General features: G+C 41.2%; 1 protein-coding gene across 1 annotated transcript in view; it reads left to right on the top strand.

The window, feature by feature from the left end:
- LOC123952604 (ras and EF-hand domain-containing protein-like) overlaps positions 1–14,806 on the top strand; it is a 164,009-nt gene that overhangs the window by 135,683 nt on the left and 13,520 nt on the right. The window contains 4 exon segments of the mRNA XM_046021859.1: positions 5,383–5,498; positions 7,746–7,814; positions 9,640–9,720; positions 10,631–10,716. Coding sequence (XP_045877815.1) covers positions 5,383–5,498; positions 7,746–7,814; positions 9,640–9,720; positions 10,631–10,716 — 352 coding nt within the window.

Genomic DNA, 14,806 nt, shown 5'->3' with positions numbered 1-14,806 from the left:
GTATTACATTGTTTTGGTGACTATTGCTTTATAATAAGTCTTGAAATCAAGTAATATTAGTTCTTCAACTTTGTTCTTTTTCAAAGTTGTCTTGGCTATTTTAGATCCTTTAATTTCCAGAGCATCACCTTGTCAATTTCTTAAAAACAAAAAAACAAAACCCAAACCTTCTGGAGGTTGATTTGATTTCTTTGCATTTATAGATCAATATGGGGAGAACTCACATCTTAACAATAATAATAATAGCTCTGCTCTGTATCACTGGTTTTGTGGGATGAGAGGATAATTGCCCTTTTCTTCCTCCAGAGTTCCTCTTTCTGTCCCTTTCCCACCTTCATGACCCTGCCTTTGGTCTTTCTGTTGCCAAATTGACGGCCTTTGTATCTGTTTTATCATCATCATTAAGTTGTCTTTATTTTGTTTTTAGGTGGACTCTCAAAAAGTTAAAAGCCACTAGCAAACATTTCCTTTGTTAGGACTCTAAATAATCTCATTGTCGAGCCCAGAAGTGAGCCAGCTTGCTGCAAGTGCATTTCTTTCTCTCCATTCATTATCCCCATACCACTCAGAAGGGAAGGCTCCTAGCTTCATGGTCAAGTTGGAATGTGACATCAGTTCCACATTTTGCCACATCTCAGTTAGCTCTGTATTTGGATCATGACTTTCTTGTAGTTGAGTTTTTGGTTTCTTGTAAAAAGAAACTTTGGCATCTTCAGGATATCATCCACTGATGCCTTCCAGCTTCTTATTTATTCTTCCCAATGCATGGAATTTGTGTTTTCTCCTTCAAAATGTTAATTTTTGAGTCTCCAAAACTTCAGTTCTTATTGGACTGATTGTTTTTTGAACTCACTACACATACATCATCCTGGAATTTCTGAACATTTTAGGTAGCTGTTGTAGGATTCCTGTGCACATAGGTAAATTAGGTCTGTTTACCTTGGGACCTCCTCCCTGAGAGGGTGTCTTCCTAGGAGTTGTGTGTGTGAAGCTGGCTGTTAGAATAGGGGACCCCGATGACCGGAATGGATAAGAAGCCTTAGGACACTGTATAGGGGTCATTCAGTTCTTTTTCTTTCTTTTTTTTTAAATTTTTATTTATTTCTTATTTTTTTATAAATATATAATGTATTTTTATCCCCAGGGGTACAGGTCTATGAATCGCCAGGTTTACACACTTCACAGCACTCACCATAGCCCATACCCTCCCCAATGTCCATAACCCCACTCTCCCTCTCCCAAACCCCCCTCCCCCCAGCAACCCTCAGTTTGTTTTGTGAGATTAAGAGTCACTTACAGTTTGTTTCCCTCGCAATCCCATCTCATTTCCTTTATTCTTCTCCTATCCTATCTTCTCCTATCCCCTAACCCCCCATGTCCTCATATCAGGGAGATCATATGATAGTTGTCTTTCTCCGATTGACTTATTTCAATAAGCACGATACCCTCTAGTTCCATCCACGTCATTGCAAATGGCAAGATTTCATTTCTTTTGATGACTGCAGAGTATACCATTGTGTATATATACCACGTCTTCTTTATGCATTCATCTGTTGATGGACATCTAGGTTTTTCCATAGTTTGGCTATTGTAGACATTGCTGCTATTAACATTCAGGTACACGTGCCACTTCAGATCACTACATTTGTATCTTTAGGGTAAATACCCAGTAGTGCAATTGCTGGGTCATAGGGTAGTTCTATTTTCAACATTTTGAGGAACCTCCATGCTGTTTTCCAGAGTGGTTGCACCAGCTTGCATTCCCACCAACAGTGGAGGAGGGTTCCCCTTTCTCCGCATCCTCGCCAGCATCTGTCATTTCCTGACTTGTTAATTTTAGCCATTCTGACTGGTGTGAGGTGATATCTCATTGTGGTTTTGATTTGTATTTCCCTGATGCCGAGTGATGTGGAGCACTTTTTCATGTGTCTGTTGGCCATCTGGATGTCTTCTTTGCAGAAATGTCTGTTCTGTCCTCTGCCCATTTTTTTTTTAAAGATTTTATTTATTTGATATATATAGAGAGATCACAAGTAGACGGAGAGGCAAGTAGAGAGGGGTGGGGGAAGCAGGCTCCCCGCTGAGCAGAGAGCCCAATGCGGGGCTCGATCCAAGGACCCTGAGATCATGACCTGAGCCAAACCTCTGCCCATTTCTTTTTTTTTTTTTTTTTTTTTTTTTTTTTTTTAAGATTTATTTATTTGACAGATAGAGATTACAAGTAGGCAGAGAGGCAGGCAGAGAGAGAGAGAGGAGGAAGCAGGCTCCCAGCCAAGCAGAGAGCCCGACGCGGGGCTCGATCCCAGGACCCTGGGATCATGACCTGAGCCGAAGGCAGAGGCTTTAACCCTCTGAGCCACCCAGGCGCCCCTCTGCCCATTTCTTGATTGGATTGTTTGTTCTTTGGGTGTTGAGTTTGCTATGTTCCATATAGATTTTGGACACTAGCCCTTTATCTGATATGTCGTTTGCAAACATCTTTTCCCATTCTGTCTGTTGTCTTTTGGTTTTGTTAACTGTTTCCTTTGCTGTGCAAAAGCTTTTAGTCTTGCAGTGAGAGCCTCCATTTTTGATTGCACCTCATTAATAGCTTTTTTGATTTCAACTTGGTTAGATTTTAGTTCTTTTATTTTCTCCAGAGAGGGTTTCTCTAATATCTTCCATGCCTTTTTTGAGCCAGGCTAGAACCTTGAGAATCGTTATTCTGAACTCTAGATCTGACATATTACCAATCTGTATTGATTAGGTCCCTAGCCTTCGGTACTGCCTCTTGTTCTTTTTTTTTGTGGTGAATTTTTCTGCCTTGTCATTTTGTCCAGATAAGAGTATATGAAGGAGCAAGTAAAATACTAAAAGGGTGGCAAAGACCCCAGAAAAATGCGCTTTAACCAAATCAGAAGAGACCCCAAATCGTGGGGGGGAGAAAGGGGATAAAAGGAGGTTCAGAAAAAAAAAATAAAAAAAGAAAACGAATAAAGAAAAAATATAAAAGAGAAAGAAAATATATATATATTAGATAAACTAGTTAAAAAACATTAAAAAAGGGGCACCTGGGTGACTCAGTGGGTTAAAGCCTCTGCCTTCGGCTCAGGTCATGATTCCAGGGTCCTGGGATTGAGCCCCGCATCGGGCTCTCTGCTCAGTAGGGAGCTTGCTTCCTCCTCTCTCTCTCTGCCTGCCTCTCCGCCTACTTGTAATTTCTGTCTTTCAAATAAATAAATAAAATCTTAAAAAAAAAAACGTTAAAAAAGAAAAGGGTAAAAGTTTAAAATATTTAACAGAAGAAAAAAAATTGAAAAAAAATTAAATTAACTGCAAGACTAAAGAATCATGGGGAGAAAGCCATGAGTTCCGTGCTTTGCTTTCTCCTCCTCTATAATTCCACTGCTGTCCTTGGTCTTGAACCTGCTCCTTGGTAGATGAACTTCCAAAAATGGAATGATCCCTTTTTGTTGATCTTCTCGGGGAGGCGCCTGTTGGAGTGACTCTCAGGTGTCTTTGCCCGAGGCGGAATTGTACCGCCCTTACCAGGAGCCGGACTAAGTAATCAGCTCAGGTTTGCTTTCGGAAGCTTTTGTTCCCTGAACGCTTTCTGTAGAGTTCCGGAGGACGGGAATGAAAATGGCAGCCTCCCAGTCTCCGGTCCAGAGGAGCCCAGAGCCCGAGGCCCCACGACTCAGTGCACCACCAGAAAACAGCACCCAATCACTCTTGTATCCCCAGCCTCCAGCCGCGCTCTGAGCTCTCCCAGCCCGCGACCGGTTCAAGGTAACCCCGAGCTGAGAGCTCAGTCCTCGACTCTGTCTCTGTGGCTGGCTTCCCCGTTCTAATACTTGCAAGCTCTGCGACACTCCGACACCCCTGATCCTTCTGTGACCCTGCGGGACCTGGGGCCATGCTGACCCCGCGTGGGCTTCACCCCAGTTTAGCCTCTGGAGCAATGTCCCTCAGTGGAACAGACTTTTAAAAGTCCTGATTTTGTGCTCCGTTCCTCCGCGGCTTGCCGGGAGCCGGCCCCTCCCCCCGTGGTCTATCTTCCCGTCATTTTGGATTCCCTTCTCTGCCAGTCCTACCTTTCAGAAAGTGGTTGATTTTCTATTTCTAGAATTGCTGTTCTTCTTCTCTTCGATCTCCCATTGGATTTGTAGGTGTTTGCAATGTTTAGATAAGCTATGGAGCTGATCTCCTGCTACCTGATGTAGTCTCAGCCTGCTACTTCTCCGCCTTCTTGACTCCTCCCCGTTCTCTTTTTCTTTTTAAAGATTTTTATTTATTTGTTTGAAAGGAGAGAGTGGGGGCAGAAGGAGAGGCAGAGAATCTGAAACAGACTCCACGCTGAGCACCAAACCTGAGGCAGAGCTCTATCTCATGACCCTGAAATCAGGACTTGAGCCCAAACCAAGAGTTGGATGCTTAACTGACTGTGCCATCCAGGCACCCACTTCTGTTCTTTTTAAAAAGACAAGCCCTGTCTTACTGCCTTGGGAGTTGAGTCTGATTATGTGCTATTCTTTGCTAGTGTAAGAGAGGATGGCCTGGGGGCTGCGGGCTGCATGCCTTAATACACAAATTTAATCTCTGTTTTTAAGCTCCATTTCCATTTGTTGGGTGGCCGGTGCTGCCTAGCTAATTGCCTCCTCCTTTGCTCTGTAGTAAAACCTTTCCCACGCCTCTTCCAGACCTACTGTGCTCCTGCTCTCTTCTCTTCTGTCATCACATTTCCATCCGGTTTCCATCTCCCAGAAATGTATTTAATTCACTTGACTGTTGGGAGGCCCGTCTTGCATTCTTGTAACCTGTATTGGCTTATTTCATGTTATTTGGTATTTCATGGGAATGGGGTCTTCAAAGGAAAAGAAAAGGTTTCTACTGGAAACCTCCAGTGTTTTTTTCTTCTTTTTTAAGAAAAGCATAAACTTTTTAAAAAAAAACTACACTATTTTTAAGTGTAAAACTCACAAATGGTAGGTGATGAAATTTATTGTAAAAATAAGCCAGTCTGCCCGGTGATAAATACTGTTAATTCCATGGCTTATTTGTCAGTAGATTCATAGTTCTCATTGAGTAAAACAGATGTTTACGTGTCTGATCTGAGTTAATTTTCCAATAACATGTTAAAGTACATCACGATCATGTCTTGACTGGAGTATTTTGGCACCAAATGTCAAACGTTAAAAAAAAGAACAATTTTAAATATTTAGCTTTTTGAGACTTTACTACCTTATGATATTTTCAAATCACCTTGAATTGGTAACTAGTTCTTCGAACACCCAAGATTTGAAGGACTGTGGAGGTGTGGGGGTGTGTGAGTTTCCATTACACTTGACTCTCCCAGGTGGAAGATGCCCGAAATCTAATGCTTGTGCTGTTCCTTTCTTTCAGGAAAATCAGAAAGTTAAGAAAGATCTTTTAGAATCACAGACAAATATAGCCTTTCTTCAGAGCAAATTAGATGCTTTGAAAAGTGATTATGCTGATCAGACTCTGAATTCAGAAAGGTATGAAACTTGGCATTTTATTCTTTAGTTTGAGCAGGTTGTTTGTCTAGATGGCCAGCCGTGTGAATGAAGTCAGCTACGTAATCATAAAGGGTTATTTATTGGCCTTGCTGGTATGTTCTTTGCTTTTCCAAAGATTTCACTTTCAGTATCCTATTTCCTGGTGATTTTTGTGTTAAATTTTTTTTTTTAACAAAAAGATTGATTAGTATAATTATTGACTGCTTTGGAGAGTGCAGGGCTTAATAGATGTTTGAATTATTGGGAATAGAAGAGTATACCTAAAATGTCGGCAGTCACTCTGCTAATTGAAGTGCACACACACAGCAGTACATGCATACATGTATATGTATGTATGCATATACATATATATATGTGTGTGTATATATATATGCAAATTCCTATGTAAGTATCCATATATATCCATATACCCCTATATGTCCATGTATATGGATACTTACATGGGTATTTGCATTCACAGATTTCCATACAAATGCATATATGGAGATATACATCCAAAATACATACATATGTGTGCATGTGTCTATATAAACTTGTACCCTTGGGGAAAATGTCATGCTTTTTGTTTTATTTGCTTGCAAACTTTAATCACAATTAAGGTCCTGTAATGGTCAGGAGTGAAACATTTAAGTACTTATTGTATACAGGTTCCTGACTTACAGAAGGAGTAGTGAGTGTGGAATATATGAAAAAAAGAAAAGCAAAGATATGGTCTCTACTGTATGAGAAGTTCAAGTTCTTTGAGAAAGCCACGAAGCTGAAAGGTTACGGAGCTTCATAGGAGCTCAGCAGTGTCAGAAACAATCCCAGCAATGTTGCTGGTTGGGTCCATTGCCATGTGATGGTAGATAAAGTGTCCTTTTTATTCAGAAGAGGTGAAGAGATTTATTAGAGAGGAGATGCTTGAGGGCAGCTTGGGAGGAGCTGGCCTGCACTGATCGGGGGTTGGGGGGATCAGGGGCAATGTCCGTGAGGTTACGCAGGCGGCCCTGACATCTGGCAGGCACTGTGTATAGGACCTTCCTAGCATTAACTCTTGCAATCCATAGAATGTCCTATGAGATACAAACTTTTAGTCTCTCCATTTCAGAGCCTCTTAAGAGTCTCAGAGTTGCTCTAAGTGAGCAGTAAGCAAGGCAGAGACAAGAACAGAGGGAAAGGTAAGACTGGCTTGGGGAACAGTGCTCAGACCTCTGGACAGGGAAAGGTATTTCGAATGGAAGAGTAAAAGTTAAAATCTAAAAATTTAAAAGCCAGTTTAAGGGTATAATGCAAGGGCCCAGCATTTTTGGCTAAGGAGCTGGAATTCCTATCATCAATTGGGAACCTTTTTTTAAATTTAATTTTTTTAAAGATTTTATTTATTTATTCGATAGAGAGAGACAGTGAGAGAGAGAACACAAGCAGGGGGAATGGAAGAGGGAGAAGCAGGCTTTCCAGCAGAGCAGGGAGCCCGATGTGCGGCTCGATTCCAGGATCCTGGGATCATGACCTGAGCTGAAGGCAGATGCTTAATGACTGAGCTACCCAGGCACCCCAGGAACCTTTTAGCTTTATCATAAATAGAGTGAGTGGACAGGTTATTATTGATGACAGTTGAGAGCCTGAGAGTCTTTGAAAGCTAGTGATGGGGATTATCTGCTTAGAAATGAGACTGGGGCCAAATAGGGGCTGGCAGTGAGTGGCTGAAGTTCTCAGGGGACATTACCAAGAGGAGGCCAGAGCTTTGTAATAAAGCAACAGGAATCACTGAGCATGGTTTTATGACAGATGGAGAGAGCCTGGTCCTGTGGACTTCTCTTTGGTTTATGGTGAGGAGGGAGAGCCAGGCAGGGAGAGGAGAAGGAATCACAAGGACGGAGAAAAATAGCTGGGCTGGGATTGCGTTAAAGCAGAGAAAGAGCAGGGTAGGGTCAAAGTAGAGAGAGCAGGCTGGGTTGCAGGGACCAGTAATGAGTGCCTGGGGAGAGGGGGTTTAGCAGAAGGTGAAGGGCATGGTCCTGTGAGGAATGGAGCTGGCTTTGGGAGGGAGAACAAGACCTTGCACAGGAAGCAGAGGGGGGTATGCAGGCATGTGGGGCTGCTGACCACACAGAGGGACTGAACGATAGAAAACCATGGCCAAGGACACAGATCTTTGAGAAAGGTGAAGAGGAGTGTGGAGGATAGGTATAAGGCAGGACTGCATACCTAATTCTGGTTCAAACATAGAATATAGTTTTACAGGGATCTGGAAATAATCCGAGAGTACACAGAAGATCGAAATAGTCTTGAGAGGCAAATTGAAATACTCCAGTAAGTTCTCATATAAAACGCTCATTACATTTATATTTTCCTAATGTTTTGTGAATGAGACATGTGCCCCATGTCACACGAGTGGCCATATTCTCAAGACTGGATTTGCAGGTCCATGTGGGTTTCTTTCGCTGTGGTGCATTCAGCATTTGGCCTTCCCCTGCTTTCAATCCTAAATAAACTATTCGAATCCAGGGACTAGAGTATAATTCTCTCTAAGTCCTCGCCAGTCAGGTGAGATGTTGTTACACCTCCATAAAGACTCAGGGCTCAGACCTCAGCAGCTGTCTCTGCAGCTCAGCACATGGAGAGGCTGTCAGGAATCTCCTGTTAACTCACGTCAGAGCATGGGACACGCACATTCTTGCCCAACATATTTTTCTTGATGAGATGGCTATTTTTCTTAGTTTTTTTTTTTTTTTTTAACCCTACTGGAAATATAACACCTGCTTATCAACTTCACACCCAAGTTACTGTAATTCCAGCCTCCGAGGGCCTTCCCCACAAGACCTCCCCCTCCTCTACCTCAGCAATCTCTTCTACCCATGTAAGTTCTGTTTTGTCTCCCCAGATGAAGGAGGATCAGATTTGGCAAGTTTGTTTTCCCCGTTTTGAATGATTGTTAAGTCTCACCTGTGGCAGTTACAGAGTTGACCTGTTACAGTAATCCTGCTCATTCATTTATTCATTCGTCCAGCAGACTTTTACAGGTCAGATATGCCAGGAACTGAGCATAGAATGGCAATTAAAAAAAGAAAAAAGAAAAAAGTCTCTCTGTCTCTTTATGGGGCTTATCTAGGGGAAGAAGATGGAAACTGATGGCTTATTGTAGAAATAAACATTAAAATGCCAAAGAAGTGGTACGGGGGGGAAGGGATGTGCCTACTGGGGGCATATAGTGCAGAGCTTCCTCCTAACCAGGAAGGTCCAGGAAGTGTTCTGGCAGATGCAACAACTGAGCTGAGATCTGAAGGATGGATCAGCCTTAAGTAGATTCAGATTGGTCACTCTCAGGCAGAAGCTCTGTTATTGTCCTCGGTTTTTAGAAGAGATGCCACCGCTCTGACAAGTCAGATGACTCCCATCAATGATATGGAAGGTACATGCCTGCATGGGATTTGAACCCAGAGTCAACATCAGAACATTTCATCGATACCTGACAGTGCCCGGTGGGCAGCAACAGGTCACAAGGAAGACGTGGGAGGAGCCGGAAGAAGTGTGACATAATACATTGCATCTACGCCTGGCTGGGACACGTGCACAGGGACAGAGAGTGGCACATGGGGCCACCTGGGTCCAGTCATTTAGGAAACAGAGACCTTCAAGAAACCTATTTACACTGCAAAGCTACCTGAGGGAACAGTGGGTTCCTTTTTTTTTTTTTTTTTAAAGATTTTTTATTTACTTATTTGACAGAGAGAGATCACAAGTAGGCAGAGAGGCAGGCAGAGAGAGTGAGAGGGAAGCAGGTTCCCTGCTGAGCAGAGAGCCCTATGCGGGACTCGATCCCAGGACCCTGAGATCATGACCTGAGCCGAAGGCAGCGGCTTAAACCACTGAGCCACCCAGGCGCCCCGGAACAGTGGGTTCCAATAGCATAGCTAATTCCTGAAATGCCTTGAGACCTTTAAAAGAGAGGTAATCCATCAGTTAAGTTGTAGTTCTAGTAGTGAATTATGATCTCAGTTTATGAGGTTTGAAGAGGAGTGGTAGAAAGTTGGAAGAGGTGGTTACGTAACTCAGTGTTCTGTACTTCGCAGCCTGTGAAGAAGGCGGCTTTTACCCCAACTTCCCTTATCTGCTTGTTTGTTTATTTGCTGTGTAGAACAGCTAACCAGAAGTTAGATGACAGTAATGACAGCCTTAGGAGCGCCCTTGAAAACAGTTACAGCAAGTTCAACAGATCGTGGGTATGTAGTGGAATTTTATAATACATTCTCTTCTTTCTTATAGTAGAGTATTTTGATGAAGATCATGTATCTTCTTAAAGGGGGAACTTACAAAAATGCGAAACTATTCCATTTCAATAGAGGAGGCAACATTTTCCCAAATTAAAGGATATGCTACCCTTCTGCCGAGATAAATGCCTAGATGTTCACCAACTGTCTGTTAGCTGTTCAAGGAAACCAGAGAAAGATATGTAAGGTGTGAGCTGGGTCCTGGAAGAGTTTATAGTGTAGTAGGGAGTTCAGATGTGCACAGATAGCAATGATAGAAGAAAAAATGGGAAATCTTATCGAAGTAGGAAGAAAATACTTCCCATTTCAGAGGAGGGAGAAGGTGTGTCTGGCTAAGGAGTGTATTTAGACACACTGAGTATTCTTTAGGTCGTGAGATGATCAGAGTGGGGGCCTTGGATTTAAAACACTGCTACAGAAACAAGCTATGCCCGTCTTGGAATTTTGAGTAAATTTCCTGACTACATGTGTCAGAAATCCTCTTCTCCCACTTTTGGGGGTCAGCTTCAAGTTTAGGGTTCCTTTGCCTTAGCTTTAGGCTTTAGCCTTTAGCTCAGTTACTGAACCAAATTATGGTTTGAGAAGAGATAAATCCAAAGACGTTGGTATTCAGAGTCCTAGACAATGCAGGCAACCAGGATGCTCTTTATGGCTCATGCAGTGGGATTTGGACCTAAGACACAATGCAGAGAGAGTACTACAGGAGTTATCTTGGTGTTTGTGCTCACATTTACTCATGTAGGGTACCAGCTTTTAATTACATTAGAAGTTAGTGTGTTATATATGTGTATATATGTATTATGTGTTTATGGAATAACAAAATGTTGCTTATATATTTTATGTATTTCAATGCATAAGTAATATATCACCAGGGAATACAATTTCTAGGAGCAGTCCCAAATTTAATGGTCATTCTCCTCATCCTCTGGGCTATGACACCTATGGTAACACCTACTTTTCATTTGAATTCTGGATCAGAGTGAAAAGGAAAGTAAATTTCCTTAGAGGGGAATTAAAACAGTAGAATCTACTTTGGGCACTAATTTCTATTTTCTGCTATCTTATTTAAAATTTCTGAAACCTGTAAAGATTCAAAGTAGAAATGTTTCAGAGAGGGCGAAGTGATTTCCTTAAGACATTGTTATGACTTGATTTTATGTGTGCTTCCCCTGACCTCATTCTCTCGTTACATCTTGTTCCTCAGAAGTGAACTCTGAAAACTCTTAGAGGGAAACAAGCAGAACTATAGTGTTGGATGTTGCCATATACGTGGGATAGGATGTTCAGACTCTTGGCAAATGTTTAATAGCTCAACATAATATTATGTAAGCTGTGTTCGAGGAAACTTTCAAAACAAATAAAAACATGACTAGCAGACATTTGTGAGCTGTTGTATTGAAAGACTCATAGAGATTTAACAGAAGTGAGAATTTAGCTCTATTTTGAATCAAATGAAGTGACATATTGGTAACCTGAGATCTGGCGACAAGGACTGAAAGATTAAATGTGTGTACTTGTGTGTATAATACATATGTCCATTGTTATTACTTGAAAAGTTAAATTTGGGGGTTATCTAATCTTGAAAGTAGAAGTTAAGGCATAAGCTATGGGCTTCTAGCTCTCCATTTTCAATGCAACTTTCCAATTCATATTCATTCCCTTTGCATTTGAGATCTTTTGTTCTAAAGAATAAAAATGTATTGAGAGTTAAGATGGCAGAGCAGTAAGGGGGACCCTATGCTTGCCTTGTCCCTCAAACACAGCTTGATAAATATCAGATCTTCCAAATACTCAAGAATCGATCTGAATACTGAGAGAACAAAATGCAGAACTAGAGGGAGAAAACATTGTAGTAGGTAGGAGGTGCAGAGGCATGGTTCTGCAGATCTTTCCACAGAAACCTGGCAGGCCAGTGGAGAGTGGCAATATATTCAACATGCTAGGAAAAATATGCAGCCAAGAATACATTATCCTGCAAGGCTAGCATTCAAAGTAGAAGGAGAGATAAAAAGTTTCCCAGACAAACAAAAACCAAAGGAGTTCCTGACCACAAAATCAGCCCTGCAAGAAATACTAAGAGAGACCCTTTCTGTGGGACAGAAAGACCAAAAGCAACAAAGACTAGAAAGGAACAGAGAATCTCCAGAAGCGGTGACTTTACAGGAATACAATGGCACTAAATTCTTATCTATCAATAATAACTCTGAATGTAAATGAATGAAATGCTCTAGTCAAAAGATATAGGGTATGAAAAGGGATAAAAAAATAATACCCATCTATATGCTCCTTCCAAGGAACATTTTAGACCTAAAGGCCCCTCCGGAGTGAAAATGAGGGGATGGAGAACCATCTATCACGCTAATGGACATCAAAAGAAAGCTGGAGTAGCCATACTTATATCAGATATGATAGATATTAAACCAAAGACTATAACAAGATGAAGAAGGGCACTCTATCATAATTAAGAGTCTATCCAACAAGAAGATCCATGCTGCATGCATCCACAGCTGTGTGCCGAAGAATGAAACTAGACCATTTCCTTACACCACACACAAAAATAGACTCAAAATGGATGAAAGACCTGAATGCGAGATAAGAAACCATCAAAATCCCAGAGGAGAACACAGGCAGAAACCTTTTAAACCTTAGCCATAGCAGCTTCTAACTAGACACATTCAGAGGCAAGAGAAACAAAAGCAAAAATGAACTATTGGGACTTCATCAAGATTAAAACTTCTACACAGCAAAGGAAACAGTCAACACAACTAAAAGTCAACAGACGTAATGGGAGAAGATATTTGCAAATGACATATCTGATAAGGGATTAGTATCCAAAATCTATAAGGAACTTAATCAAACTCAACACCCGAAAATAAATAATCCAGTTAAGAAATGGGCAGAAGTCATGAATAGACATTTTTCCAAAGAAGACATACAAAATGGCTAACAGACACATGAAAAGTTGCTCAAGATCATTTATTATCAGGGGATTACAAATCAAAACCATGATGAGATACCACCTCACACCTGTCAGAATGGCTGAAACTAACAACACAGGAGACAAATGTTGGTGAGGATGTGGAGAAAGAGGAACCGTCTTACACTGTTGCTGGGAATGCAAACTGATACAGCCACTATGAAAAACAGTATGGAGTTTAGGGGCACCTGGGTGGCTCAGTGGGTTAAGCCGCTGCCTTCAGCTCAGGTCATGATCTCAGGGTCCTGGGATCGAGTCCCGCATCGGGCTCTCTGCTCAGCGGGAGCCTGCTTCCCTCTCTCTCTGCCTGCCTCTCTGCCTGCTTGTGATCTCTCGCTGTCAAATAAATAAAATCTTTAAAAAACAAAAACAAAAACAAAAAACAGTATGGAGTTTCCTCAAAAAGTCACAGCAGAATTACCCTGTGACCCAGAAATTATAATACTAGGTATTTACCCAAAGGATACAAATACTGATTTGAAGAGGTACATGCTCCCCAATGTTTATAGCAGCATTATCAATAATAGCCAAATTATAGAAAGAGCCCAAATGTCTGTCAACTGATGAATGGAAAAAGAAGAGGTGATATATACAATGAAATATTGGCCATGAGAAGGAATGGAATCTTGTCATTTACCGTTATGGAGATGTAACTAGAGTGCATTGTGCTAAGCAAAATAACTCAGAAAGACAAATACTGTATGCTTTCACTCATATGTGGAATTTAAGAAAGAAAACAGAAGAACATAGGGGAAGAAAAAAGATCAAAAGAGAGAGGAAAACAAATCATAAAAGACTCTTAACTACAGAGAGCAAACTGAGGGTTGATGGAGGGAAAACAGTGGGGGGTGAGCTAAATGGATGATGGGTATTAAGGAGGGCACGTGCTGTAAGTAGCACTGGGTATTACATGTAAGTCATGAATCACTAAATTCTACTCCTGAAACCAATTTTACCATATATGTTAACTAACTAGAATTTAAATAAAAACTTGAAATCAACAAAAAAAGAATAATGTTCTTAACTCTCCTGGCAATAGCAAAATGGTCAGGAAGGTTTATTACCAGGGCTTATTGATGATCACTTTTAGGAAAATGCTATACAGGTATCAGATGTTTTTATTGTCACCGATTTGTGAAATAACAAATGTTGATGGTTTGTAGACATGTAGGCAGCTCAGTTGCTCTGTTATTGAGAAAAAGACATTACTTTTAAAAAACTGTGTGGGTGCCATGTGATTTTTCTGGACTGATATTTAAGACCAATTCTAAGCACATAGGGGAAAAGATATATTACTGAAAATTATTTCAGAAATTTTACCATGGTTCATTTTGGAAAAGATTACACACCATGAATAAGGTTCATTGATACTGGATTAAGAACTCCTCAAGAGTAGGTTCTAAGGGACAAAGTCATCACACCCCAGTGGCTGAGAGGGACAGGAGTAGAGCACCCTTGTTCTCATCACCCTGAATAATAACCAGTGGGCTGCCAGGGTCTGGACTGATGTCCTCTTTGGAAGGTCATTATTTTAATATCAGAAGTTTAATATCAGATGCTGATATAAAAACTTAAAAGCATGTTTTTAAATTTAATTTTATTGCTTTTGTGACCTTACTGGATTTTAACTTGTATGCTTGTTTTAGTTTTGTGTTTTTCTAAGATTTGTAACAAAAATATAGCTTGTTCTATATTTGTACTGTTGGGTCCGTTATCAAAGGAGCGAGACTGAGACAAAGTGAAAGTTATGCAAAGCCTTATTCTATGCCAAGCATTAGAAGTTAGACTGACCAGCCAGGGGCAGACTGACCGCCCAGGGCCGCCTCCAAAGAGAGGGACCACCCCTTGGTCTTACAGGCTAGTTTTATAGGGCGCAACTGCAGACCTCTACATATGTGGCTTTGGCTGATTGGATGTATCCTACCTGTGTGTTTTAATAACAGTTACCCGAAACCGATACTAGTAACTGCTGAGGCATTTATTAAACAACAAAATGGCCTCGTTTTAGGTATGTGTTTTAGCAACGGTTACCCAGAACCGGTATCAGTAACTGCTAA

The sequence above is a fragment of the Meles meles genome, chromosome 11 (assembly GCF_922984935.1).
Source record: "Meles meles chromosome 11, mMelMel3.1 paternal haplotype, whole genome shotgun sequence".
NCBI classification, from domain to species: domain Eukaryota; kingdom Metazoa; phylum Chordata; class Mammalia; order Carnivora; family Mustelidae; genus Meles; species Meles meles.
This window is presented reverse-complemented; position numbering and strand designations above follow the sequence as displayed.